This window comes from Cucurbita pepo, chromosome 15, assembly GCF_057944985.1.
Source record: "Cucurbita pepo subsp. pepo isolate OVF chromosome 15, ASM5794498v1, whole genome shotgun sequence".
In the NCBI taxonomy this organism is placed as follows: Eukaryota; Viridiplantae; Streptophyta; class Magnoliopsida; order Cucurbitales; family Cucurbitaceae; genus Cucurbita; species Cucurbita pepo.
Genome location: NC_141812.1, coordinates 9140417 through 9168309, shown reverse-complemented (window position 1 = coordinate 9168309; position 27893 = coordinate 9140417). Strand labels below are relative to the sequence as shown.

Genomic DNA, 27893 nt, shown 5'->3' with positions numbered 1-27893 from the left:
TTTAAAAAATTATTACTAAATAAATATAATACTATTGGATAGTTTAACCTTATTATAATCATGTGCAATATTTAAAAAAGGTATTTTCATAATTTAAATTACAAAATGGTAGGTATTTTAGAATTAAAAATAAGAGAAATTAATATATGTGCCCCAATATCATACAATATATTTATGAGCTCAATAAATATATATATATACATACATTTATGAATTTTTATACGATCTATGACTTCTAAATTTTACCGAATGAATTTTAAAGCGTATTTTAAAATTTAAACATTTTTTTTATCTTGTACACGAGTTTGATGATTGAATAAAAGAGGAGTATATTAATGAATTGAGACCACTTTTGAATGAGAGTGATTTTGTAACAGCCCAAGCTCACTGCTAGTAGATATGGTCTGTTTTGACCCATTACATGGGCCACTTTCAGGCTCACGGTGTAAAATGTGTCTATTAATGAGAGGTTTTCGCACCCTAAATCAAATCTAATTCAAATAACTAAATCAAATCTAATCGAAATAAGATGAACACGAATAGTAATCAGTTTATATCTAATCTAATCCTAACCAAAATGACCTAAGTCTTTGTTGGCACACTAGCCAGTGTCTAGCTTTTGTGTCATTTGTAACAACTCAAGCCCACCACTAGCAGATATTGTCCACTTTGATCCATTAGTACCGCAGATATTGTCAACTTTGATCCATTACTACCCGGTGTCTAGCTTTGGTGCCATTTGTAATAACTCAAGCCCACCGCTAGCAGATATTGTCTACTTTGATCCATTACTACTCGGTGTCTAGCTTTGGTGCCATTTGTAACAACTGAAGCCCACCGCTAGCAGATATTGTCCACTTTGATTCATTACGTATCGCAGTCATCCTCATGGTTTTAAAACGAGTTTGTTAGTACCCTCTCCAAGATGTGAGATTTGAATTTTTAAAACACGTTTGCTAGCAGATATTGTCAACTTTCATGCATTGCGTATAGCTCACGGTTACAAAACTCATTTGTTAGTGTACTTAGTTCCCCTCCATGTGGAATTTAAATTTTTATTTTTATATCTAAAAGCTTATTTAAAAATTTAAAAATAATAAAAATTTAAAATTTAAACATCAATTTTTAAAGATAAAAAACAATTTAAAATAACATAAATGTTTAAAAATAATAAAAATAAATAATGATCAGAATTATATATATATAAAAAAAATTATTTAAAAATTTTAATAAGGCTGAGGGAGACCCATAACATTATTTTTAAAATTTAAAAAAATAAAAAAATTAAAGGTTATAATATAAATAACCAAATATTTAAATAAATAAAAATAATAAAATAATAAAATAATAAAATTACATAACGTCTCTCCAAAGACTCCCATAAACCCAAAGGGAAGAGCACTGGATAATAAATACAGAATTCATATACAAAATACAGTCTTCTCTTCTCTCTCTACTTTCTCTCTCCTCTTGTTTTTCCTCTGCGAGTGAATTTGCAGAGCTCTCAAATCTTGCCTGTCACCTACTCTCTCTCTCTCTCTCTCTCTCTCTCTCTCTCTCTAGCCCTGAAGAGAGACGGTGGTGAGCTCTGAGAGAGGGAGGGTCCATATTCCATGAGCAGTGATTTCATTGCTTTAACGGAAAATGTTGAATCTGGCAAGCTTCGTCGTCCTTTCTGGAATTTCTTGAATCTTCTGTTTTGAAAATGGGGAAGAATTCGTCACTGAGATCGTTGTTTTTGAGGATTCGAGTGTGAAGAAGAAGAAGAAGAAGAGGAGAATAGACGTTTTGTTGCATCGATGGTGGCTGCCATTACTGGAGCAGCTTCAACCCATACCTCAATCCCTAAAACCTCGGCTCAACGGAGTGAGCAGCAGCAAGATCATCTCAGAAACCAAGCGAGGCCTCCGCTGTTACCTTCCGAGAGGGACAATGGGATTCTCAACCGGAAACCTAGAGGCAGACAGGTTCCTTCAAGGTATATGTCTCCTTCGCCTTCGACTTCTACTTCTAATGCCTCAACTACTTCATCGTCGGCTTCTTCTCGGCGATTTCCGTCTCCATTGCTCTCTAGGTTTACTAATTTGACCCCTGCATCGACTCCATTGCCTTCGTTGGGACCTAAGCGGTCCCAATCGGTGGACCGGAGGCGATCAATGACGCCCCGGTCGATGACTCCAGTTATCGATTCTAGACACGGGAATGCGAGTGAGAGTTCGGCGGCTGCGAAGCTTTTGGTTACTTCGACTAGGAGTTTGTCGGTTTCGTTTCAAGGGGAGGCGTTTTCCCTTCCGATTAGTAAAACTAAGGCTACTGCGACGCCGATGAGTAATGCAAGAAAGGGTTCGACGCCGGAACGTCGTAGGGCGACTCCACTTAGGGATAAGAGCGATGGGTCTGGAGTTCAGGTGGAGAATTCGAAGCTCATTGATCAACATCGCTGGCCGGCGAGGATCCAGCATGCGAATTTGAATGGGAACCCGTTGTCGAGGAGTTTTGATTGCGGCGCTGAGCAGAAGAAAGTGAATGGAATGGGATCTGAGATGGTGGTTCGGGCGTTACATCAAACAATGCAAGATGACAGTAGAAGAGCTTCTTTTGACGGCCGATTGAGCTTGGATTCAAGCAGTTCTGAGTTGTTGAAGGCAGTTCGGCAAAGCCCAGATGCGGATTCAGTGAATGAGTCTTCTGTGCCCTCTGATCTCACTACTTCTGATACGGACAGTGTATCCTCCGGCAGTACTTCAGGAGTTCAAGATTGTGGTTCGGCTGCCAAGGGGCGAAATGGGCCTCGAGGTATTGTTGTATCTGCGAGGTTTTGGCAAGAGACCAACAGCCGGCTGCGGCGCTTGCATGATCCTGGTTCTCCTTTATCGACTAGTCCTGGGGCAAGACTGGGAACCCCATCAAAGTTCAGTCAGTCAAAACGGTTCTCAAGTGATGGTCCACTTTCATCTCCACGAACAATGGCTTCCCCTATTCGAGGTGGCACAAGGCCTCCATCCCCAAGTAAGCTTTGGACTTCTTCGGTATCATCGCCATCAAGGGGAATGTCTAGTCCTTCCAGGACGAGAAATGGTGTCGGTGGCTCCTTGGTTAGTAATTCAATGAGTACGCCCTCCATTCTCAGTTTCTCTGTTGATATCCGGAGGGGGAAAATGGGGGAAGATCGCATTGTTGATGCACACGTATTGAGGCTTCAGCATAACCGTTACTTGCAATGGCGGTTTGTGAATGCAAGGGCGGATGCAACGTTCATGTTGCAGAGACTAAACGCAGAGGTAATTCTTGTGTGCAGGATTGCTTACCCTCTCGATTATTTCTGTGGTTTTTTTTCCCAACCCCATTATTATTGTGGAGGTTTTCAATATCTACTTGCAGTTTAGCTTATACTTTGTTCTTGTTCTTGATGCCCGCCCTGTCTCTCATAGATTGTTACATCCAAAAGTTGGACTTAAATCAGATCTGACGTTTCTAGCCATATCCACTACTTTCAATCATCTTTCTTCTAGATTTCTATCTTAAATTGCCTGTTCAGTAACTACTGAATCTTTCATATGGAACTTCCTGTGGGCGGGATGTATGAACGGAGGGGATGCTCACCGCATTTGGTCACGATGCTATTGTCCTTAGGTGGTATAATTAGTTTTCCTCATTTAGGGATTTAGTTACAGACATCCTTGGAGAGTTGTTCTTCCGGATTTGAGTATTTTGGGTGAGTTTCTTACTTGGTTAAAGAGTCTTGAGACACGTAGTTCATCCTTGGAGGTACAATTTTCAAGGAAGCAAATGTTTCACATTTTTCTTTGTACTTGGAAAATTGGATTCAATTTTTCTTTTTAGGATTCTACTTTTTCATTTCCTTTACTGCACTGACACTACTCATGAATTATCTTCTATGCTCCCTTCTACTTAAAGGATAGGATCTAGTATAAGTTTTTTTCTCGATAAATTCCTTTACTTTCCTTTTTGAATGAGGTTTTTTTAGTCCTCTCTTCTAGAACCCAAACCCTCTACTTTGGTAAAAAATTCCTGTACTTAACTTATGGGATGGTAGAGTTTCCACCAATCTAGGTGCTTGTCTTTTTTTATTTATTTAAACACTTTTGGAAAGCTAAGGGATTGTTTGGAGTTTGTTTTGATTTTTTAAAAACAAAAAATCGTTTTATAATTAAATGGAAAACTTCAATTTATTTGTGATGAAATGGAAACTTCAATCTATAACAACTATGGTGACAAAAGTCTGATGTGGAAGGGACTTGTATATGTCCGTTCCTTAAGAAGCCATATTTTGTGTGTGATATATTAGATTAACTATTATCTTTATATACGGTCTTCAAAATGTTTTATGCTAGAAAGCCAAAATCTGTACTTCCTCAAACTATTTTCACCTTCTAGCATGCTTTTTGAGAGTAGAGACAAGTTATTGGACGATCGTAACAAAAGTCTAATGTGAGTGAGACATATATGTTTGACATGCAAGAAGATACGATCGATTAATATGTGTAACTCATGAAGGTGCTTTCTGAAAGGCTGAAATTCACGCTTCCTTTCACTCTTTTCACCTTCCAGTTTGCTTTTATTGGAAAGAGACAATTTATTGATTCCCTATTGTGGCTAACGAGGTGGTAGATGACTGCAAGCAAAGGCACGTGTGGGGTTTTGAGTTCAAATGGTAACTTAGAGAAGGGTTACCAGTTGCAACAAAGTTGATTGGTCTTTCCTAAATATTGTTCCACAAGCTAGGTAATTGGTGGTAATTGAAGGAACTGAATGTATGGGGGTATCAAGATGAATTGGCTGACACTGAACAAGCTGACGAGAGCCTCTCTGGGACTTTCTCCTTTTCTTCCAATCCATTGATAAACTTTGTGAGGTTTTTAGTCATTGGGAGGGATCATATTATCATGGTGGCACTGAGTTTAGGAGAGTAAATTTGATGTTTGCAGAAAAGGGGGAAATTTAAGTATGTGTATCAATGAAAACTTTGAATTAGTTAAGCGTTAGGTTCCCTTATTTGAAGTGACTCTCTCTCATCCTCCCCACACCGCCCCACCAGCCCCCAACACCCAACCTTTGGTGTCCCTGAACCGCTCCGTCCAACTGCCTCTCCTCACTAATGGACAGAAGAAAATACCCACACTTGGTTTCCATTGAAAAATAGATGGAAAAACACAATCGAGATTGAGCACCAATACTGAGGAAGTAGGGCAAAACTCACTAAAACCACAAATGACATCTTTTTTTATCTCTTCACTGGACGTTGGTGCTTTGGATAACCAAGACTTTCTCCACACTCCTTCCTACTCCACTCAACCAAAAGTTCTTCACAGAAACTCGAGTTGACGACCTGACCTTGTGGGTTGAAAAGACTTCAAACAGGAAGGGAACCATTGCAGAAATCGCCAAAATAAAAAACAATGGAGGATTGGACAAACTCATTATCCCAAACAGTGAGGGCAGAAGTGGTTGGCGATCCTTTTATGCCCTATTACTTAATTCTGCTCCGCCCACCCAAACCATCCAACCAATCAATACAGCTAACCCCCATAAATTTCCTCCCCCCTTCTGATCTCCCCTTGCCCGTGTAACTACTGGCTTCTCCTTTCTAACAAGGCAGCAATGTTTCTGTATCTCCTGTGTTTCTTGACCCCTTGTTTAAACTGTCCATTGTCGTTCTTGGCAGTGGCACCATGCTTAGGGTAAGGCAAAATACAAGCCGCCCAAAGTATGATTGTTAAAGTTGGTTCTATTTAGTTGATTACTCTGTTGGTGCTATCCATCATGGACGTGACTAAGTCTTACTCTTCCATGAGGTCTCCCCTACCTTTCTCAGGTTTGGAGGCTTGGAATTCCTATCAAGTCCCTGATCTATATTTTGATGATTCAAGTTAATTTTACCAGTCATGATAAGCAAGCATCCAAATGGTTTGTATAATTTGTAACTAGAATAACTAAGAATATGATTGTTGTGGTTGGTTTGGTCATGGAGTGGGGAATGTATTCTGGGGGAAATGATTTGGTTTAAAATATAACAACAAAGAAGTTGTGGACAGAAACAATAAATTAAGAACGTTTACAGAAACGACTAATTTTTTTCTTTTTTCAACATCCTCAGAAATCTTCCTACCCCCTTCTATATAAAATTTCTTAAAGAAGAGCCCTTGATAGCATCCAATGGTTTTTATAGTGGTTTTAGTCCTTCATCTTCTATATAAAATTTCTTAAAGAAGAGCCCTTGATAGCATCCAATGGTTTTTATAGTGGTTTTAGTCCTTCATGTACCTTTTAATATCTTTTAATTAAAAAAATAAAAATACATTAATGAAGTTTCTGCTTTCTATCGATAGAACTCGTTTGGCCCTTTTATGTTTACTAATACTACAAGTTGTCATTTCATGATTTCTACATTACTAATTTCATGTATATCTTTAGTCGTGTCTTTTTCCATAATTTTTTGAATATCTGAATGCATTTCTTTTTTAATGCGAAACAAATCTACGTGAACACACAATTTCATTCATAGAGTTTGTGGAATTACTTGCTGCTATATCAGTGTGATTGGGATATTGAGTTCATTAGTTTTATTGTCTTTTTTTTTTTCTGCGCCAGAGGAATGTTTGGAATGCATGGGTCACTATTTCAGAACTAAGGCATACTGTCACACTTAAAAGAATCAAGTTACTATTACTACGGCAAAAATTGAAGCTGACGTCCGTCCTCAAAGGACAAGTAAGATTCAGACTCCTTTTCTTTTTTTCTCTCATAGAACGTCATTTGGTCGATATTTTTGTCTCTTTAAATGCCATCATATTATATAGCACACACAAAAATGCTATCGAACTTGATAAGTATCTTTTCTTCCTTTGCTTGGTGAGGAAAAAAAAACATTGCGTCATTCTTCTAAATGACACTTGAAGTGCCATTTTATTACAACTCTTGAAGTGTCAATGAAGTAACACTGACCAAATTACATTTGATTATATGAAAAATTATTCTTCTTCTTTCAAGTTGAGCCCTTCACCATCAAAAGACTTAGGAAGGTTGGATAAACAGCACCTGACCATCAAGGATAGAAATTGATAGTTTATGACTAACTTGTGACCAATTGACAATTTTCTATTATTGTCATAATTTATTCATCTTGTTTCGTATTTGTGACCAATGACTCATATTTGTACTTCTGCTCATTGACTTGGTTTCTCATTAGGTGTTTTTTTGTAAATCTATTTTATATGATGGTTTCTATTTTTTCCTTAGTGTATATATATATATATATATATATATATATATATATATTCCAGAGCACCCTAGCCATCTGCGTTCTGTAGGAGTTTGTTTTCAGTATTTTCTTGGAAAAGATTATGACTGTTCTCTTTTGAAGATTAACATTCAACCATCTATAAATCTTCGACTCATAAACTTTCAAATTTCATTGACAGTGGCATTATTGACCAATATCTAACCCACTTGTTAGAATTTTTTATAGAAAAATGAAATATTAATTGACTAAGGAACCTTTGTAGGATGAAAGATTATGACTGTTCTCTTTTGAAGATTGACTTCAAAACCATCTATAAATCGAAAGATTCATAAACTTTCAAATTTCATAGACAGTGGCATTATTGACCAATATCTAACCCACCTGTTAGAAATTTTTATAGAAAAATGAAATATTATTGACTAAGGAACCTTTGTAGGATGAAAGGGATGATCAAAATGTTCTTATGTAGAATAAGGCAAAAACGTGAACTAGTTTTCATACATTTCATGTGTGCAACATTGTTACATTTGGGACTTATTAATGTTTGATTGACTAAGGAACCTTTGTAGGATGAAAGGGATGATCGAAATGTTCTTATGTAGAATAAGGCAAAAACGTGAACTAGTTTTCATACATTTCATGTGTGCAACATTTTTACATTTGGGACTTATTAATGTTTATTTGATATCACCTGATCTTTTTATGCGATAAGGAACTCTCCTATATTAGGTTCTTTGATACTAAAGTTTTTTTTTCCTAATTTTATATTCTTTTTACAAGAACTAGTTCTTGGTTGTTAGTTGGTGTAAATGCTCCCCTTGAAGAAGTATGTCGTAACTCTGTTGGATGGAGTCTCCCCCTCTTTTTTAATTTCATAGCATCAATGAAAGTTTAATAATAGCATGTATATATATACATACGTATATGCATATTGCCTGTTCTTACTATATGAGCAGGAAAGATACTTTTGGTTTCAAGTTTTAGTACATAAAATTAGATCCGTAATTCATCTTTTTCATGTTTCTCAACATACATGCAACTTTTGTTTCCCAAAAGAAAGACCATATACAATATGAAAAAGAAGGCTCTGAAAGTTTTACCCATTTGAAAGGCGACTTTGACGAGTATTAAATCTGTTTTGGGTAAAAAAAAACTACACTGAATAAATGAAAACACAAAATGAAGGAGAAGAAAGCCTCATCCCAGGTCAAGGAAGTTTCAAAAAATTAAAAAAAGAAAAGAAAAGGAAAATACAATTAGGGCAAAGAGAAGAAAACCCATAGTTACCGAAAAGGTTGAACAATCTGGACCAGGTAAAATCCACAAAGCAATATGCTCTAACAAAATAGAGAACACTCTTCTCTTATAGATTCAATGGTTTCTTTCCAACCAATAGGTGTAAAGAAAAGCTCTAATAAAATTCATCCAAAGAAGCTTTTGGGCGTCTTTGTAGGGTGATAATCAAAGCAGTCACGGAGAAGAGTAATGATGATACTGTTAGGAAGAATAATGTGCGACCCAAATGAGTTAAAGGAGGGTAGTCCAGAAATGTGAAGCCTTTGAGCAAAGGATGATAAGGTGATCTTACTTTTCTTTCTTGTTTGTGAATAAGGCACATCAATTTGGGGGAGGTTTCGTTGTTTGGTCACTCCCTTTCCGTTGAATGACTTTAGTTTTTCCTTAGTGTGAAAGATTATGATTCCCAAAAGGTTAAGCTTTTCGTGTGGCAGATTATGCAAGGAAGAATTAACACATTGGAATTGGATGTCAGCCAGGGAATCCTCTTTGGTCACACCACTATTGTATTCTTTGTAGGAGGACAACAGAGGTTTTAGATCATTTACTCCAAAGATGTGATTTTGTTAGGGTTGTGTGGGGATGTTTCTTTTAGATGTCTAGTTTTAGCTTTGCCCGCTTGCAAGGTTGTAGGGAGACAATTTCCAAGCTTCTTCTTATTCGTCTTCGGCAAGAAAGAGCTGTTTTTTTGGCAGGCTGGGTTTCCTCCATTTTTATGGGGTCTTGGATGTGAGTGAAATAATATAATATTTAGATGGAGTGGGTATTCTTTCATTTTTTAGAAAATATAAGTTCGGTTTTTCGTAAAAAAGAAAAAAAAAAAAAAAAACCCCTTCCACCATTTGCACATGGGATAATTGAGAAAAGGTAGTTTTCATGTAATCTTCATATGTCCCCTTCGTTTGCACATGGGATAATTGAGAAAGGGTAGTTTTCATGTAATCTTCATATGTCCCCTTCGTTTGCACATGGGATAATTGAGAAGAAGAGACTTTATATTTTTATCAATACTCTTAACCCTCCCCTAAACACTAATCAATATAGAACTTTGATTATTGCACTCAAACAACGGATCACCATATGTCCCCTTCATTAGTCATTTATAGGGAATCTTGCCTGTTCGATAGATTTCAACAATGGATCAACAAGACTACATCTCGAGGCTCATAACTTCTTTATTCATCACTCGAGCACCTTGAGAATTCCACTGACCTAGCTGATTTTTCTAAGAATTGCATTGACATGGCTGATTTTTCCGAGAATTTTGCTAACATGGCTTATTTTGTTACGAATTCCACCGACATGACTGAGTTTGGGGCTCTGGCTGATTTTCCTAAGAATTCCATTGACATGGCTGATTGTCTTGAGAATTCTACTGACATGGCTGGTTTTCCTATGAATTCCACTGACATGGCTGATTTTGGGGCTCTAATATCACTTATTGGGGACAATGGACCCTTCACATTACTATAACGGTATAATATTACCACTTTGTACATAAACTCTCCTAGCGTGGTGACTTTGTCTTACTGAAAAAATGTCTTTAAGTTTGTGTCCTTGTGGTGAATGATCGATTTTGTGTTTATTTTATTCTTCGAATTCTAACATGAGCGTTTTAACTTAATCGATGTGATTGTAGATAAGTTATTTGGAAGAATGGGCTATTTTAGACAGAGATCACACCAGCTCCATGCTTGGAGCAACTGAGGCTTTGAAGGCCAGTACCCTACGGCTCCCAGTTGTTGGGAAAGCAATAGTATGTGCTCCTGCACCAATCTCTACCTTCATTGAAAAGCGGTACTAATCAATGTTCAAAATATGAAGAAAATAAATCATTCTTATTTTATCAGGCTGATATTCAGAACCTGAAGGATGCTGTGGGTTCAGCTGTTGATGTTATGCAGGCAATGGCACCTTCAATATGCTCTCTCTCATCTAAGGTGCTGCTTTACCTTATAATTTCTACCTGTCTGATAAAGTTAATCATTTTTCTGCAAGCCTAAGTTTACGAATAGATCACTCGAAACTATGTACTTCTGTAGATTCAATTTAGGTTTTTCGGTTCGGTATGAGAAATCTCGGGATGCCGGTCATTTTCATTATCGTATGGTGTTCATCCTGGAGGCTGAAAACTAATGTTTACCCTTTTCTATAGCTTTCCAATTAAGAATGAAAAGATAATGGCATCCTTGACTTGTATTCCTTTGACAAAGCTTATATCTTAGAAATGGTTATGTCTCATTCACAGGTAGAAGAAACAAACTCCGTTGTGGCTGAACTGGTTAAGGTGACGGCAAAGGAACGGATTTTCCTTCAACAATGTGAAGACTTTTTGTCCACTCTAGCAGCCATGCAGGTAAGTCGTAGTTATCGAATCTTGATAATCGAAAAGTGAACTGTCTTCGTGTTGCGTTTCTTTTTGTTTTACCGTTTGGTCGTTACGAATAGGTGAAAGATAGTAGCTTGCGGACGCACATATTGCAACTGAATCGATTTCCAACAAGACAGCAGCCTAACAATTACATGTAGAACTGATATGATCCTGATGATATATGTCTCACTCCTCACCCGTTATTCTACTAACATTACACGGACCCCGTCTCGTTTTTCGACCCGATGGAGGCAGAAACTGAAGTAACACAAGAACAGATTGGTGATTTTTAGGATCTCTGGGTTTTGAAACCTTCTTGGTGGCTCCTCTCTATGTTGTTAAATGTATCTCTTTGTATCTGGAAAAAAAGAAAAAGATGAACAAACAAACAAACAAACAAACCCCATCCCTTTGATTAGCTGTGTAAAAGTGCTGCAATTCTCTATCCCTTTAGCCAACGAGAAATGCCAATGCTGAATGTGTATATATATGTAATGTTCTCATCATTGTTGATTCTTGTAGTTTGTGAATTCTTGCGACTCTCATTGGTTAAATAGTGGCGTCCTTTTTCCGTAACTCAACTGATCACGACATCATTTCCGTTTGACTAAAGATTTTAGTAGATTGATAGAGTTGTGTTCGTTGTTGTAACAGTGCAAGTTTACTGTTAACAGATAGCTTTGTTTCATTACATATTGTTGTCAACTTCACAGTTTTAAGACGTGTGTACTATGGAGAGGGTTTAGCCTTACTTAGACAAGTGTCTTACATCGTCCGACGACTGACTTTGATACCATTTGTAATAAATTAAATCTACTACTAGCATATATTGTTTACTTTTGCTCGTTACGTACTGCCGTCAACCTCATAGTTTTAAAACGCGTAAGGTTGATGGTGATACGTAATATGCCAAAACAGAAATATCTGTTAGTAGTAGAATTGGGCTGTTACAGCAAATATTAGAAAGTATTAGAAAGATCGGCTCATTCATTTTTATTGGTAATGTTTTAATATTCACAAGATTTTCAAATAATTTAACTATTAATTTAATATAGTTTAATTTTTAAAAAGAAAAATTAAATATGTATTTCTAAATCTCTTGAATAAAAGAAAATTCCACTTGAATTAATTAATTAAATTAGCCAACCAAATTGGAATCTCTCTAACAAAACTAACCAACATTTTAATATATATATATATATATATAAAATGTAGCTCTACATATCAATATTTCATCCACTCGGATGTAACCTATAATTATACCTGCCAAAGTTAGCATAAAACAGCGATAATTGACATATATTCTTTTTTTATAAAATCAACCGCTCAAATTCTTGTACTCCTATTTATTGTACTTTAAAAATATATATTATATATATTTGTTCATTTAGCGTGTCTGGTTGTCGTTCGTGTCTATTTAGTACCTATGTAGATTTTTAGTGCATACTTCTTCTATTAACGTACACCCGTCATTTTGAACACTTTTGCTTTATAAATTATTTTAATTTTGTTAATAAAATCAACACATGGTAAATTGTGATGGACGACTGGCTAGAAAAATGATGAGTGCAGTTCACGATGAACCTGAGTATCTATGAGTTTCAGTCAATTATTAGCTCTTCAGTAGTACGTCACAACAAAATTTTAGATTGATTTTGTTAATTATTATTCAATATTTATAAAGAAATGAATTAAGTAAATGTTCAAACAAGACCAAATTAAAAAACGTGGAAATTTCCCAAAATTAACGGTTAAATATTTGTTTATTTAAAGATAATTGAAATTAGGAGTTTATTGATTAATAATGACATTTTCTTCCACCTACACGCAACGGCGACGTATCGAAAGATAATTTAAACAATTTTAGTTACCAACTGCCCTGTCTGTCGTTTCATCGATTTTGACATCGCACCAGAAAAACGACACAGCGTTTTGAGCCTTATTTACAAAAAAAATAATAAATACATTTTTTAAAATTGTAAATTTTATCCTTAATATATTACAGAGATTTTTTTTTTTTTTTTTTTTTTTTTTTGTCATTTTCACTTTGAAAAAAAAAATTAAATTTCAGGAAAATAATCAAATTTATTTTTATTTGAAAAAATCTATGATTTTAATTTTTTGTGGTAAATGTTCGGGCACAATTTCAAACGATATATGATACCATAGCGATCATCAGCATATTTCGAGCTGGTGGCGTTTGCATAAGCAAATAACCCATCGAGTTGAGCTCGTGTTTCTAGTTGGTATGCGTAGGTTTCACCTTGACGTGTCCATTTTGGATATATGTTATTGAGAGATTTTTATGCCTGTATAAGGAATGTTTTGTTACCTTCTATATCCGATGGGATCTAACAATCTGCTCGTTAGGAGCCCAGCTTCTTGGCCCATTGTTAATTGATATTGTCCATTTTAGAGCGTATTGTCGTCAATCTCACAATTTTAAAATTTACTTATTGCTACTCGCCTCATGGTTTTAATATTTTTGTTAATTTAACTTATAATTTTTTATTTTTTTTAAAGCTGGCACTAAAAATGAATGGATGAACATGAATCACATGGATTTGTCTCCGACACACTCATCATTACGCCCAGTTTTCATCTCTTAAATAATTAACAACATAATCAAATTTAATCTAATCCACAAATAATTAACAACTGTTCTTATCTTTGTACAGAATCAAATCAATCCAAGAACAAAAAACAGAGGATTTGGGGTCGCCGGAGATCGGAATCGGAATCGGAATCCTCGGCTTCTTCAACGGGTGAGGGCTCTCCACTTCTTCCTCTGCAAAGTACTGTCTTTCACTTTGACTTTGACTTTGACTTTTTTATTGCCGGTCACCGGCGGGAAATCTCGACCAAACCTCCGGCATGGCAGGGACGTTAAGGTCAAATTCCCGGAGATGGGTATGCGTGAAGCTGGAGCTATTACTATTATTACCACTGCCGCCGTCGTAGTGCCGTCGCTTATGGCCGCCGAGAGCCTGACCGGTGGGAAAACACTTAAAACAAATGGAACACTGGTGGGTCCTACAAGAATTAGCCACGGTGGCAGTAATCGCCGCCGAGACTTTCTCTCCACCACCGCTGCCATCGGATTTCCGATGGCTAGCCTTATGCCCACCAAGCGCTTGATAGGAGGAAAATGACTTATTACAAACACTACAAGCATAAGACAAGGACGGAGACGAGGAAGGCTTACTATCAGTGTCAGAATCTGGGATTCTGCCACGAGCTAGAAAGAGAAGGCAAAGGGCAAAGTACTCGTCATCGGAGTCGAACCGGGGTCGTTTCGAACGCTTGGATCGATGGGTCGATGGGTCGAAGGGCTTATGATTGAGGAGCTGGTCGTGGGCGAGCGCGGAAGTAGGGGAATTGAGAGCTTCCAAGGCCATAGGTGAGGCTTTGTGTTTAGTTGGGAGTGAGGGAAAAGAGGAAGGGAAATTGGGTTATAAAGAGGGAGGTGGACAGGTGAGTGAGTAGTGAAGTCGGTCAACTGAAAGGAAGGGAGTTGGAAGCTGAGGGTGTGGTTGGCGGTGCCTAAATGGTGGACCTTGAAAAAGTCAAACTAAAAAGGGTTGACTGTTCTTTTTATTTTTATTTATTTATTTATTATTATTGTTATTTTAATAATTAATTAAAAAATGGAAATTAGAAGAACTAGACGTTACTAGTGAGTGGGAGAATTGTGGAGTGTCCCTCACGCATTAATTTGGTTTTATTTCTGATTTATTTTTTATTTTATATTTAATTAGTCATTCATAAAATATATAAATTATAATTTTTAGGAATTAAAAAAAATAAATTTTAAATAAAAATATTAGTAATTCTTTTTTTTATAGGGTAAAATATTTGTTTATTAAGTATAACATATATAAACTATTTACATTTGAATTAATTTTTTTTTTTATAAAATTTTAATTTTAAAAATAAAAAATAAATTGGTTTAAAATAGTATTAATTTTTTTAAGGGCCACGTGTACTTCTTATCGCATTTTCCATAAAGCCCTTCCCTTTCCAACTCACAATGCTTCTACGTGGCACCAACCTATTCGACAGCTGTTCACTTTTTATTGGCTAACACCCATCATCCACCCTCCCCACCCAACTCCTTAATTCCCTTATTACTTTTTATTTTAAATTTAAATAATATTGTATACATTATTTAATTAATTTCAACGTTATTTTATATAATTTAATATATTTTTTTGATAAGTTAAATTACAAGTAATTAATATATTTTTGAAATTTGAATTTTATCTTTAAAAATATTAAATAAATACTTTTTTTTTAAAATCTAATAGATCATTTATATTTGATTTTTATATTTTTAAAATTAAATTATTAATATTTGAAATATTTATAAAAGAGGAAGTATAATATTAAAAAATTTAAAAATATATTACGAGTATTTTTGTAATTTATTAAAAATTGAAATTGTAGAGTCGTCGCCTTACGTCGTCTACGTGATAGCGACGGTCAAGCCCACGTCATCAATACGCGCTTCTCTTTCGCCACGCTGACGCGTGTTCCTTCTTCTTTGGGTCGCACAATGCTTCCATAACTGACAACTAAAACCTGTCACGTTCCCACATGGCCCTCTTTGATTGGCTGCTTCAACTAAATTCTCTCCACGTGGCCTCCTCCTTGTCCATCACTTGCCATGTAATCATCCTAGTCAAAATATCCACTTTTTTTTTTCAACAGGTTTATTATTTTCTCTCTTCTTCAATGCCACGTGTCAAAATACGATACGAGACGAGCATATAGGATACCAAATATTATCAAACCATGTGACCTATTGAGCTCGATTAATCGAGACGAGGTGTCTCTATGTCACTGATGCATTTAAAGCATCATGACTTTTGATGAGTGCCCGCAGCGATTTATTTTCAGTAGTAAAATGGTGGTGATCGTTGGTGAGTGACGACAGAATTTAGTTGTTGTGAGTGGTGGTCATCGGAGGTTGTCGTTCACCACATGGCCTTCTTTCATTGGTTGCTTCGACTAAATTCTCTCCACGTGGCCTACTCCTTGTCCACCACTTGCCACGTAATCATCCCAGTCAAAATATCCTTTTTTTTTTAACACGTTTATTATTTTCTCTCTTCTTCAATGCCACGTGTCAAAATACGATACGAGACGAGCATATAGGATATCAAATATTATCAAACCATGTGACCTATTGAGCTCAATTAATCGAGACGAGGTGTCTCTATATCACTGATGCATTTAAAACATTATGACTTTTGATGAGTGGCAACAATTTATTTTCGGTAGTAAAATGGTGGTGATCGTTAGTAAGTGACAACAGAATTTAGTTGTTGCGAGTGGTGGTCGTCGGAGTTGTCGATGGTATTCTCTTATAGTGGATGACGATGGTAGTGGCGGGAGACAATGGTTTATACTGTTTGTGGTGGGTTACAGTAGCGGTGAAAAGTGAACTTAGTTTGAGGATATTTTGGTAATTTAGTACATTATTAAAGTGTGATTTTCCGCCCTTAAAATTGAAAATAAAAAAAATATTAATTTTTAAATTTTCATTAATATTTTAAATTTTTTTTTAAATTTTAAATATATTTTTTAAATAAAATATTAATGTTTCTATCGCAAAAAAATATATTTTAAAAATCTTTAAATTAAATATTTTTGAGACAAAACTCCTTATTTTATAACTTTAGCAAAAAATTTAAAAGGAAAAAACAAGGGAGAGAGGGAGAGAGAGAGGGAGAGAGAGAGGGAGAGAGAGAGAGAGAGAGGGAGAGAGGGAGAGAGGGAGAGAGGGAGAGAGAGAGGGAGAGAGAGAGGGAGAGAGAGAGAGGGAGAGAGGGAGAGAGGGAGAGAGAGAGGGAGAGAGAGAGAGGGAGAGAGGGAGAGAGAGAGGGAGAGCATTGGAGATCTGAATCCATGTCGTTGAATTGTTAGCTTCGCCATTGTATCCATCAGAGCGTCTCCGCGCCGGTCACTGCAATGGTGGTCTGCAAATGCCGCAAGGTACTACAACTCTCCCTCCTCCTGCCTCTTCTGTTGCCTGTACAGGAATTTGGATAATTTCTGATTCGGATTGGAACGTGGAGGCTTGGTTGATATTCATTTCGTTGGGATTTGGGATCGGATCCGGGTTTGAGAGTTTGGAATTAGAAGCGATCTCAATGCTTGACTAATTGATTGTTTGAAGAGTTAATTTCTCTGGATTTTCACGAATTTTGGAAGTACCGTTATTCGGATCGAGGAAATGTCTAAGGCTGATTGATTTACTGTTTAATTGAATTAAGTTTTCTTATTGTTGCTGTAATTTGTTATCGTTACAACCTTGTTGTTTCTGGCTTTGTTAAAATGAATGAACTTACGAATACCATTTGTTTTGTGTTTTTGGTGCTTCAGGCCACGAAGTTGTATTGTTTTGTTCATAAGGTTCCCGTATGTGGAGAATGCATTTGTTTCCAAGAACACCAAATATGCGTGGTAAGCTTGTGTATTTGAAAAATTCTCTTTGTATTTCAGTTTCTTATCGCATGTTCTTTTTGTAGTTTATTTCTAGCTGCATTGCCATTCCCCAGTATAGCCACTCTCTCTCTCTCTAGTTTCTTGCGGTTTACAATATGATGAGCTGATGGATAATTTGGATGCTTAGCTACCATGATAGACCCATTATACTTTCCACCTTTTGTGTACAGTGCAGAAATGGATTATTTACGTAAGGGTTCACCTGATATGTGTGCGTATAGAGAGTGATGGATTAGGTGTAAATCATGTTAATGTCTCTTAAGCATAGAATTTCAGCCCTTCTTATCAAAAGATGTCTTCTTTCGTGCTAGGCCTTCGTGGCGTGTCATATTTGAGTGTGCTTCTAAGAATATGGATATTCTTTTTATGTGATTCAATTTGAATTCTTTTTTTATTTGGGATTTTTGGGGTTTTACTTACCCTTCCAAGATAAAAGGCAGGGGACCCTTTGGTATGTTGCTCTTTTTTTCTTATCTTAGTTGGAACATATAACCTTTTTTTAATTTTTTTTTTTTTTTTATAAATTTGATAAGAAACCTGTAAAATGTATTGAAAGAAAGAGAGAAACGAAAGACTGCCTAAGGGCTGGGGGAAGAGAGTTCCCACTCCCTGAGAAGCTGCCCTCCAAACTATAAGGATCAAAGAAACAGGCTAATTACAAAAGAATTTGCTATAACTGTGAGACTACCAAGAAGCATTGAGAAAACTCTTTGAATTGAGAAAGGAATTCTCCATTGAGAAAAAAAATTTCCATTTCACAAGATGACTTCCAGCCGTGAAATCTCCCCCATCATACTAAAAGTCTCTAGACAGTGTCATCCTTTTAGTAATTCCAGCCGGCACTTTAAAGAATGGGAAAACTCTTTGAATTCAGATTCAATTGAAGAAAGATGTACAGAGCTTTTAGCATCCAAATGTTGCCTTTCCACCCTCCTCTTCACCTATCTTACCCTAAAACAACCATTTTGTCTTCACCCCTTTGGATCCAGATGTAGGTTTAATCAGGGGAGTTGTTTACTCGATAAAGGATTTTACACCTCGTGATGGCATCTCTGAGGTTGATTTTGAGGTAAGTTTGAGTTGTGTGAAATCAGTCATTCAGCCAGTGGATTTCAGTATGGAGGCTGACATTCTTGAGGATTCTTTTTCTGAAGCTTTTGACTTAACAGTTCAAGATTGTGATAAGAAAACTCCTCTCATTTCTTCATCCAATCCAAACAAATTTGCTCCGTTGATAGAAGCATGTGGTCTTGAGTTACGTGAAAGTTCTCGTTTGGCTTAAGAAGGAAGTCATGTTATGATTTACTTTGAAAGGTTTTGTTTTATCTTCTCTGAGGTAATTGGATTAACTTACATGAAGATAATTTTTAGTTCTTTGCTAGTGATGGTTCTTCAACAGCTTCTTTTTACAAGATTGTTATTATTGCAAAGCTGAAGAGTTTTTTCGAGCAGTTGTGCAGATTTGAATCTGGAAGTTTAGAATTTGATGGAATCAATCTTTTTGGTATTGAGAAGCTTTTTGATTTTGTTGAATAGGTTGCCTTCTGGTTGGTTTTTAACTTTTTTGTTGGTCGATGATTAATTATTGCTTTTTTTTTTTCGGAAGATATGAAGTAACTACTGATTCTCAGCGTTTGGTGGATGCCTTATTCGTAGTTTCATCCTTCTTTTGAAAGCTCTCTAAGTCTTTTGGTCAAAAATATTAGAAAAGTTATTGGTTCTTTAAATGTTTATGTAAGGACTCTATTTTTCTACTGTACTAGTGTCACTGCCATATGCATGACGTAACTTTTTTTATGGGGAAAATATTCATTTAAAATGACTTCATAAAACGATGTCATGGACTTATATGTTTAAGAGGGGGTCTTTAAGACAATACTAAAAGAAATATAAAAATAAAACAAGCTAAATATTAAAAATAGCAATGTCCTATACTAACCTAAGATCTACAAAATTAAATGCAACTATCCTATGCAAGTTCTATGGTCTTTAATTGCGACGCTGCTGTCAACCGTAGGAGATGCCTCATCTTTACTTGAAATATAAAAGTAGCACATGACTTGAGTATTTTAAGAAATACTTAGTGACTCTACTATTGGGGTTAGGGTTGAGTATTTTAGAAATATTCAATAAGTGACCCACTAGGGTCAGGGAATGCAAACACATGCAACCATGATTGGAGATCTATAATTTAAAACCATCATAGAGGTGGCCTCCAGTCCAGACAAATTGGATGTGTAGTACTTCCCTACACACGGCTCACACATGCGAGCATGAGCCCACCAGGCGGCTCGTACACCCCTTGAACCCATCATAGTCGAGCTAGTTGGCTATAGCCGGACGTTCGGAGGTACAACAAACCTTCGGATATCATGTAAAGCATGATGATGATAATGATCTCAACATAGTGTACGCGTCCGTACATATCATCATAAAAGGAGAAGTAACCTGATGTGAATGAAATACAATATGCATGAATTCCTTATAGTTTTCATTTTAAATCATTCATGTGATACAACCCCACGCATTTTTTACATGTTACTCTAGGTGACATGCATGCATAAGCCTTCAAACATTTCTCATTTATAACATTATTCAGGGGTTGTGTATCAGAAAACTCTTCATTATAATGAACATGACATTTCATAAATGCACATCATCGTAATATGGGATATCATCATATTATGTCATGTCATAATGCGTCGTCATTCTACCGTATCATAGCATCATAGTACATCATATCATCACAAATTCATCATAACATCATAGTATCATAACATCATCATGACGCATCCTAATATCATATAAACATACATGACACGTACAAGGGTCACTGGGCACGTGTCGTCATATATAAGACAAATCTTCCGATCGAGCCGATAGTAATGCTACTTACTTGGTTGGCCTAGGTCAAAGCTACTATGACTCCTTGATGCTAGCTTAACACTGCTCTTTGAAATTTAATTCTGCCAAAGGAGTTCAACAATCATAAATTAGAATTCTAATATGGGAATTGGCTCACCTAATTTTGCATAAAATAATTTAAGCTTACTCTTAATGATTTAAACTAGCTAATCCTAATTTTGCATAAAACTCCTAATAATCTAAACTAGCTAAGCTTAATTTTACATAAAATAATTTAAACTTACTCCTAGTAATTGTGCCTAAATAATTTAAACTTGACTCAAAAAATTTAAACTAGCTAAAAGGTAATCATATCATACTAACCTTAAATGCTTCCAAAGAGTTGAAACTAATAGGAAAAAGGTTCAATCTTATCTGGCCCAAGCCTGATTTGCCAAGATGCTTGCCTGAAGCCATCAGAAAATATATTCTCTGACTGGTTTTGAACCGTTCAAGTGGGATGATAAAATGAAGTAAGGGACCTCCCTTTTATAGTGGAGATCGAACTCTCCACTTCTCATTCTCAACTTAAGCGATGTGAGACAATTTCTCTTTTATTTTTTTTTCTCTCTCTCTTTTTTTTTTTTTTTTTTTTCTTCTTCTAATTTTTGGGTTATTACATCATACACATCTAAAAGAAACTTTTATCCTCGAAAGTGTCTTAAGGTCATCCAAATTAAGGACGAGACAAACAATCTCATGTTCTTTTCGTAGATATGAGGTAGGATTCTTACTTTTTGAGTTGCATTATTACTCTGATTAGTTATCTCTTCATAACATCATTAAACTTTATTGACCTTCCTATATCATCCAGCACATCTTTATACTACGGTTGAGGCTAGCAAATTCCTTAACTTCAGAAAGCTCTTCTCACAGACTCAATTTTAGTGCGAGTTGTGGTTGCATAAATTGATTGAGTCTAACTCGAAACATTTGAACAAACCTTCTACATTGTTAGAGTGAGGGAACTTACAACTTTATTCTCTAGATAAGGCAACTCACGTCGTAGATTATGAGTTCTTACAGGTAGACGATGACCCAAGTTATGAGAAAAGACTAATAAGAATTTTAGCCCGAGAAGTGGAGGTCTTTTGTACTAGGAAAATGGTCTTTACAAAACCATCAAGCGGAAGAAACTATGTGAAAACAAAAGGAAGAGATGAGGGAGAAATATCCTGAGAAGTAATTCCAAGATTAAGATACTTTTGAGGACGAAAGTTTCTTTTAGATGTGTAAGAGGTAATAACCTAAAAATTAAAAGAAAAAAAAAAAATAGAAAAGGAAAATTGTCCCACATCACTTAAGTTGAGAAGTGGGGAGTTGGCCTCCACTATAAAAGGGAGGTGCCTTACTTCATTTTATCATCCCACTTAACGCTTTGAAGCGAGTTAGAGAATATATTTTCTGACGACTCCAGGCCAGCATTTTGGCTTATCCAGCTTGGGCCTGATACGCTCGAACCTTTTCTTACTAGTTTCAACTCTTCGGAAGCGTTTAAGGTTAGTATGATTACCTTTTAACTAGTGCTCGGACCCTTTCTTACTAGTTTCAACTCTTTCAAAACGTTTAAGGTTAGTATGACTACCTTTTAGCTAGTTTAAATTTTTGGAATCAAGTTTAAATTATTTATGCACAATTAGGCTTAGCTAGATTAAATTATTAGGAGTAGTTTAAATTATTTTATGCAAAATTAGGCTTACCTAGTTTAAATTATTAAAGTGAAATTAAATTATTTTATGCAAAATTAGGTGAGTCAATTCCTAGAGTAGAATTCTAATTTATGATTGTTGGACTCCTTAGGCAAAATTAAGTTTTAGAGAGCAACATTGAGCTAGTATCAAGAGTCGTAGTTGTTTCGGCCTAGGCCAACCAAGTAAGTGGCCTTACTATCGACTCAGTTGGAAGATTTGTCTTTATGTATGATGACATGTGCTCAGTGGTCCTTGCACGTGTCATATATGTTTATATGATGTTATGATAATATGATTCGATATGATATTGTGATGTGTTTCGATGGTGCTATGATGTGAGTTGATATAACATTGTGACGATACGATGTACTATGATGCTATGATACGCTAGGATAATGATGCATTATTACATGATGACATAAGATGTATGATGATGATTAGACATAATATGATGATATCCCATATTACGATGATGTGCATGTATGAGATGCCATGTTGCATTATTGATAAAGAATTTTCTGATACACAACCCCTAAATGATGTTATAAATGATGAATGTATAAAGACTTATGCATGCATGTTACCTAGAGTAACATGTGAAGGATGTGTGGGTTTGTATCATATGAATGATTTAAGATAAAAACTATAGGGATCTCATGCATATTGTGGGTTCATTTACATCGGGTTACTTCCCCTTTTATGATGATGAGTATGGACGCGTACACTATGATGATGATGATGATGTGATGATGATAATCATGCTTTGCATGATATTCGAGGGTTTGCTCTGGACGTCCTGCTACGACCAACTAGCTCGACTACGATGGGCCTAGGGGTGTGCGAGCCACCTAGTTGGCTCACACTCGCACGTGTGAGCCATGTGTAGGGAAGTACTACACATCCCATTTGTTCGGACTGGAGGCCACCTCTATGATGGTTTTAAATGATAGGGCCCTAATCATGGTTGCATGTGTTTGCATTCCTTGATCCCAATAGTGGGGTGACTTACTGAGTATTTCTTATAATACTTAAGCCATGTGCTACTTTTATATTTCAAATAAAGGTAAGACACCTCCGTATGGTTGACGACGACATCGTAATTAAAGACCATGGAACTTGCATAGGGTAATTGCATTTAATTTCGTAGATCTTAGGTTAGTAGAGTGCATTGCTATTTTTAATATTTACCTTGGTTTATTTTAATATTTCTTTTGGTATTGCCTTAAAGTCCTTTTCTTAAATGTATAAGTTCATGACATCGGTTTATGAAGTCGCTTGAAATGAATGTTTTCCGCATAAAAAGTTATGTCATGCATATGGTAACGACTCTAGGTCAATAGAAAATTAAGGGACATTACAGTTGGTATCAAAGCTAGACACTGGGCGATGTGCGAGCGAGGATGCTGGTCCCTCAAGGGGGTTGATTATGAGATCTAACATCGGTTAGAGAGGGGAACGAAACATTTCTTATAAGGGTGTGGAAACCTCTCCCCTAGTGGACGCATTTTAAAATCTTGAGGGAAAGCTCAAAGAGGACAATATCTGCTAGCAGTGGGCTTGAGCTATTACGTATTAGAGCTAGACGCCAAGCGGTGTGTCTGCGAGGATAATTTTTAAAGTTAGTTTCCAGAACAAAAACTGAAAACAAAAATAGCGTTGCGTTGTTTTCACACATTTTCTTCGATATTCTTTCAACATTTATGGCTATGAATCTTTAAGTATAACTTTATTTAAATGTGTTATTGTTATATTTTTGGTTTAGATACTATTTTAGTCACTGTAATTTTTCACACATTCTCTTTGTTATGCTTTCCTTTTAGATTCGTTCTATGCTAACGTTGCACTTTCTTCTTTAAGGTTCGTACCTATTCAGAGTGGGTATTGAATGGAGATTACGATTGGCCTCCAAATTGTTGCCTGTGTCAGGCTACGCTCGAAGGAGTTGGTCCTCAAACGACTCGATTGGGATGCTTGCGTATGTGACTTCACATATTTATTTAACTTCTTTCCATACAGATGCTAAGAATAGAGTGAATTTCAATTCAAATGTTGAAGTAGTTGTGTAATTCATTGTTCTCATGTTAGATGTTATTCATACGGATTGCTTGGTCTCACATATCAAGAGCTTTCCTCCATCCACTGCCCCTGCTGGATATGACTGTCCCGCGTGTTCCATTTCGGTATGGTGTATATCCGCATGCTATTTATTATTGATAGTCAAATTCATAAACGATCCTCGCACGTGCCTTTGAAGACTCGATGCTTTTGTTGTGTTGTTTCTTCTGCCTGATCAATTTTAATGAGTCCCTTTTTTAGTTTAGTTTCTAGAATCTATATTTCTTAGTTCAAGATCCCTCTTACTAACTGGAATCAAAGAATTAGTAGATCTGTTCCGCTCAAAATAGGAATGGACTAGGGTTATGAGCTTATAATCTATAATATGACGATCGAGTCGATTCCATGATTATAAGTTCATTCCATAACAGGTCACATCGGAATAGGGCTAGGTTATATACATTCTAGGGTCATTCGAGCCTACTCTCAATAATGGAAACTATGCTATTATCTCAGATGTCTGATTGTTTTATGGTATATGTAAACTCTTGGTGCAGATATGGCCTCCGAAGAACTTCAAAGATTCAGGATCCCGCCTACACGGAAAACTAAAGGAAGCCATCTTGCAGGTTATGTTCACGCTTGACGTTACAGTTTTCGAACCAATGATCATCTCAATTCTCATATGACTATGTTTCTACTTTTGTTCTTGCGCTTCTAGTGCCTACGATATGTTACAAGATGTGTCTACTATTGAAAGCGAGCTATGTCGCGATTGTAGCATGATATGATCTTATTGATTTTGGTTCTTTTTGTTCATCAGACTGGTCTGGAAAAGAATTTGTTTGGCAATCATCCAGTAGGATTATCAACAACAGAACCCCATGGTCCTCCCCCAGCATTTGCCTCAGATCCCTTGGTTTCCTCTTCAGGCAACGCACATAACAATAAGAGTTCATTAAATTCAATAGCAAACGTCGAAACGAATACGGGTGAAGGGTTCTCCGCCCCGACTGGAACAGGATCTTCCAAAAATGACATTGCAGATATTGTAGAGATTGAAGTGCCTGGTTCAGAAGGGAATTTTGTGAAAAGCTCAAGTCCTTCAGGCGTAAGAGCATCTTGTCTTAGTCAACATGTGATTCATTTTCTTACTTTCAGTTCGTTCTCATATCTTTTGTTTTCAATTTTCAATTGCAATCCAGCCTGTTGCTACCACAAGAAAAGGTGCACTCAATTATGACAGGCAAAATTCTGAAATTTCGTATTATGCTGATGACGAAGATGGTAATCGTAAGAAGTATGTTCGAAGAGGTACGTTACATGCTTTTGGATATGACATGTTGTCACCTAAGTGGCTGTTTGTTTCCCTCTAGATCCCGTAAACCCGCTTCTTTGTTCAAATAGTCATCAAACTATTGTCTGGCCTGGGGTGGTGGTGGAGGGGGGATACCATTCCTGCAGCAACGTGTTGTTCCCTTTTCGACATCCACAAAACGATTGGTTATCTACAAAAACGGTCACCTAAGTGGCCGTTTGTTTCCCTCTAGATCTCGTAAACCCATTTCTTCATTCAAATAGTCATCAAATATTGTCTGGCCAGGGGGGTGGTGGAGGGGGATACCATTCCTGCAGCAACGTGTTGTTCCCTTTTCGACATCCACAAAAACGACTGGTTATTCACAAAAACGGTCACCTAAGTGGCCGTTTGTTTCCCTCTAGATCTCGTAAACCCGTTTTTTTGTTCAAATAGTCATCAAACTATTGTCTGGCCAGGGGGGTGTTGGAGGGGGGATACCATTCCTGTAGCAACGTGTTCCCTTTTCGACATCCACTAAAACGATTGGTTATTCGCAATCGCTAAACATTAAACAAATTCAATCTTCTAGCATTCCCTGATATTTCATAACCAAATATTGAAGAAACCCCTTCAGTTTTTTTCATATAAGAGTGAAGCTTTTAAATCATATATATTGTATTCCTTTAAGTTGTGATATAACTTCAGTTCATCTTGGAATTCCATGAAGCCGAGCGTGTTCCCCAACGGGACAGTAACGTCCCCATTTACTAACGCAACAGATATCTTAGAGAGACTTGAACCTTTTTGTTTTTCATTTTCACAAATAGAGCACTGAGCTCTTTACTTCAGCCATGGTAGTCTGGAATTTATTGTCATCACTCCATTTCTTTGTTACCTGCAGGTCCTTTTAAGCACAAGTTTCTTAGAGCACTACTTCCTTTCTGGTCAACTGCATTGCCAACTCTACCCGTGACTGCACCTCCTCGTAAAGACGCATTGAGCGCCAATGATGTCGGTGAAGGTCGTGTTCGGCACCAACGACCCTCTAGAATGGATCCGAGAAAAATTCTTCTTATCATAGCAATCATGTAATACCCATGGATCTGTTCTCTCTCATTCTCTCTTATATGCTTTATGGTTTGGCTTGAAATCATGGAGAGATTTCATGTGTGCAGGGCATGCCTGGCAACGATGGGCATTTTGTACTACAGACTTGTACAAAGAGATATCGGAGAAGAATTTGTGGAGGACGAGCAGCAACTGCAAGCAGCGCAATGAAAAAACAATAATATTTGAAGCAGCGCTTAGCTGCTCTGCTGCTTCTGGTGGTAGAATTTGTTTGGCTCCTTGAAATCATCGGACCTTTTGCCAATTTCATCATACAAGCATTGTAAGTATCTCTTACTTGAGGCTTCTCTGCCCCATTTGAGGTGAAGTTTTTGTTGTCATCTTACAAACTCTGTTCTTGTGTGTGTTCCTTCTCTCACTTGTATGGATTGTTCATCAGAGAATTAGGTTAAGGAAAAGATCTTTCATTGGAACTAATTTATTTTGTAATTACCCATTTACTCAATAATCTTACATAATAATACTTGTTTTGGAGATGTGGTAATTCTAGATTTTAGGGGGTTTATTCGTCGTTTGGAACGGGTTTTGAACTCGTTGATTTTATGTATTAAAGTGTAACAGCTCAAGCCCACCGACCGTAGATGTTGTCCTTTTTGGGGTTTTCCCTTTTGGGCTTTCGTCAAAGGTTTTAAAACGCGTTTGCTAGGGAGAGGTTTCCACACCCTTGTAAAGAATGTTTTGTGGGATCCTCAAACTGATGTGGGATCCTCACAACCCATCCCCTTTGGGGTCTAGCGTCCTCGTTCGCACTCGTTACTTTCTCCAATCAATATGGGATCTCATAATTCATCCCCCTTTGGGGCTAGCGTTCTCGCTGGCACTCGGAACCCTCTCCAATTGATGTGAGATTCTATCTAACAGACACTTTTTAAAAACCTTGAGGGGAAGTTCGAAAGGAAAAATCCAAAGAGGACAATATCTCTTAATCGTGAGTTTGTGTTGTTACATGAAAAGATTTTGTATTCAACATAATTGAGAGATTGGTACTTGCAAATTATCACCTCTCTGTAAAAACGATAAGGTCTGTCATCGAACCACAAGAATGACTGTAGGTATGTAATTAGTCTTCATTCTTTCATGCGTGCACGTGTCATCTATCTACAAAAAGAACCGTAAGTCATTGAGCGCACGTGCACGTGTGATCTAACTATAAAAACAACCTAATAAGAACGACCATAAGTCCTTGTTTCACTTAGTAAACAAAACATGGTTCTCAAGATCAGCTTAATCTATCGAAGGGGCCTATTTTTAGGTGGTGAACGGAGTTCTTCCATTCATTCATTGGTATTTATTACTGATATGAAAATTTTTTGTACCTTCTTTTGTCTCGATCCATGGTCTGAACGAGTCACATACACCCTAGTACATGTTCCT

At 36.6% G+C, this 27893-nt stretch overlaps 3 protein-coding genes across 3 annotated transcripts; 2 read left to right on the top strand and 1 right to left on the bottom strand.

Moving 5' to 3' along the window:
* The first annotated feature begins 1471 nt into the window (after positions 1–1471).
* LOC111811257 (QWRF motif-containing protein 2) lies at positions 1472–11452 on the top strand. Its single transcript, XM_023698020.2, has 6 exons — positions 1472–3281; positions 6613–6732; positions 10200–10316; positions 10411–10500; positions 10809–10916; positions 11009–11452. The coding sequence occupies exons 1-6, from the start codon at positions 1800–1802 to the stop codon at positions 11087–11089; spliced, it is 1998 nt and encodes a 665-aa protein (XP_023553788.2). The 5' UTR covers positions 1472–1799; the 3' UTR covers positions 11090–11452.
* Positions 11453–13475: 2023 nt separating this feature from the next.
* Positions 13476–14400, bottom strand: LOC111811299 (zinc finger protein ZAT6). Its single transcript, XM_087118162.1, has one exon. It carries the CDS (start codon positions 14327–14329, stop codon positions 13763–13765), a length of 567 nt encoding a protein of 188 aa, XP_086974288.1. The 5' UTR covers positions 14330–14400; the 3' UTR covers positions 13476–13762.
* A 2384-nt stretch (positions 14401–16784) lies between these two features.
* Positions 16785–26993, top strand: LOC111811285 (uncharacterized). The gene is made up of 9 exons (XM_023698058.2): positions 16785–16928; positions 17319–17399; positions 23894–24011; positions 24122–24216; positions 24649–24720; positions 24915–25202; positions 25297–25405; positions 26293–26479; positions 26567–26993. Exons 1-9 carry the CDS (start codon positions 16905–16907, stop codon positions 26667–26669), a joined length of 1077 nt encoding a protein of 358 aa, XP_023553826.2. The 5' UTR covers positions 16785–16904; the 3' UTR covers positions 26670–26993.
* Positions 26994–27893: the final 900 nt, after the last annotated feature.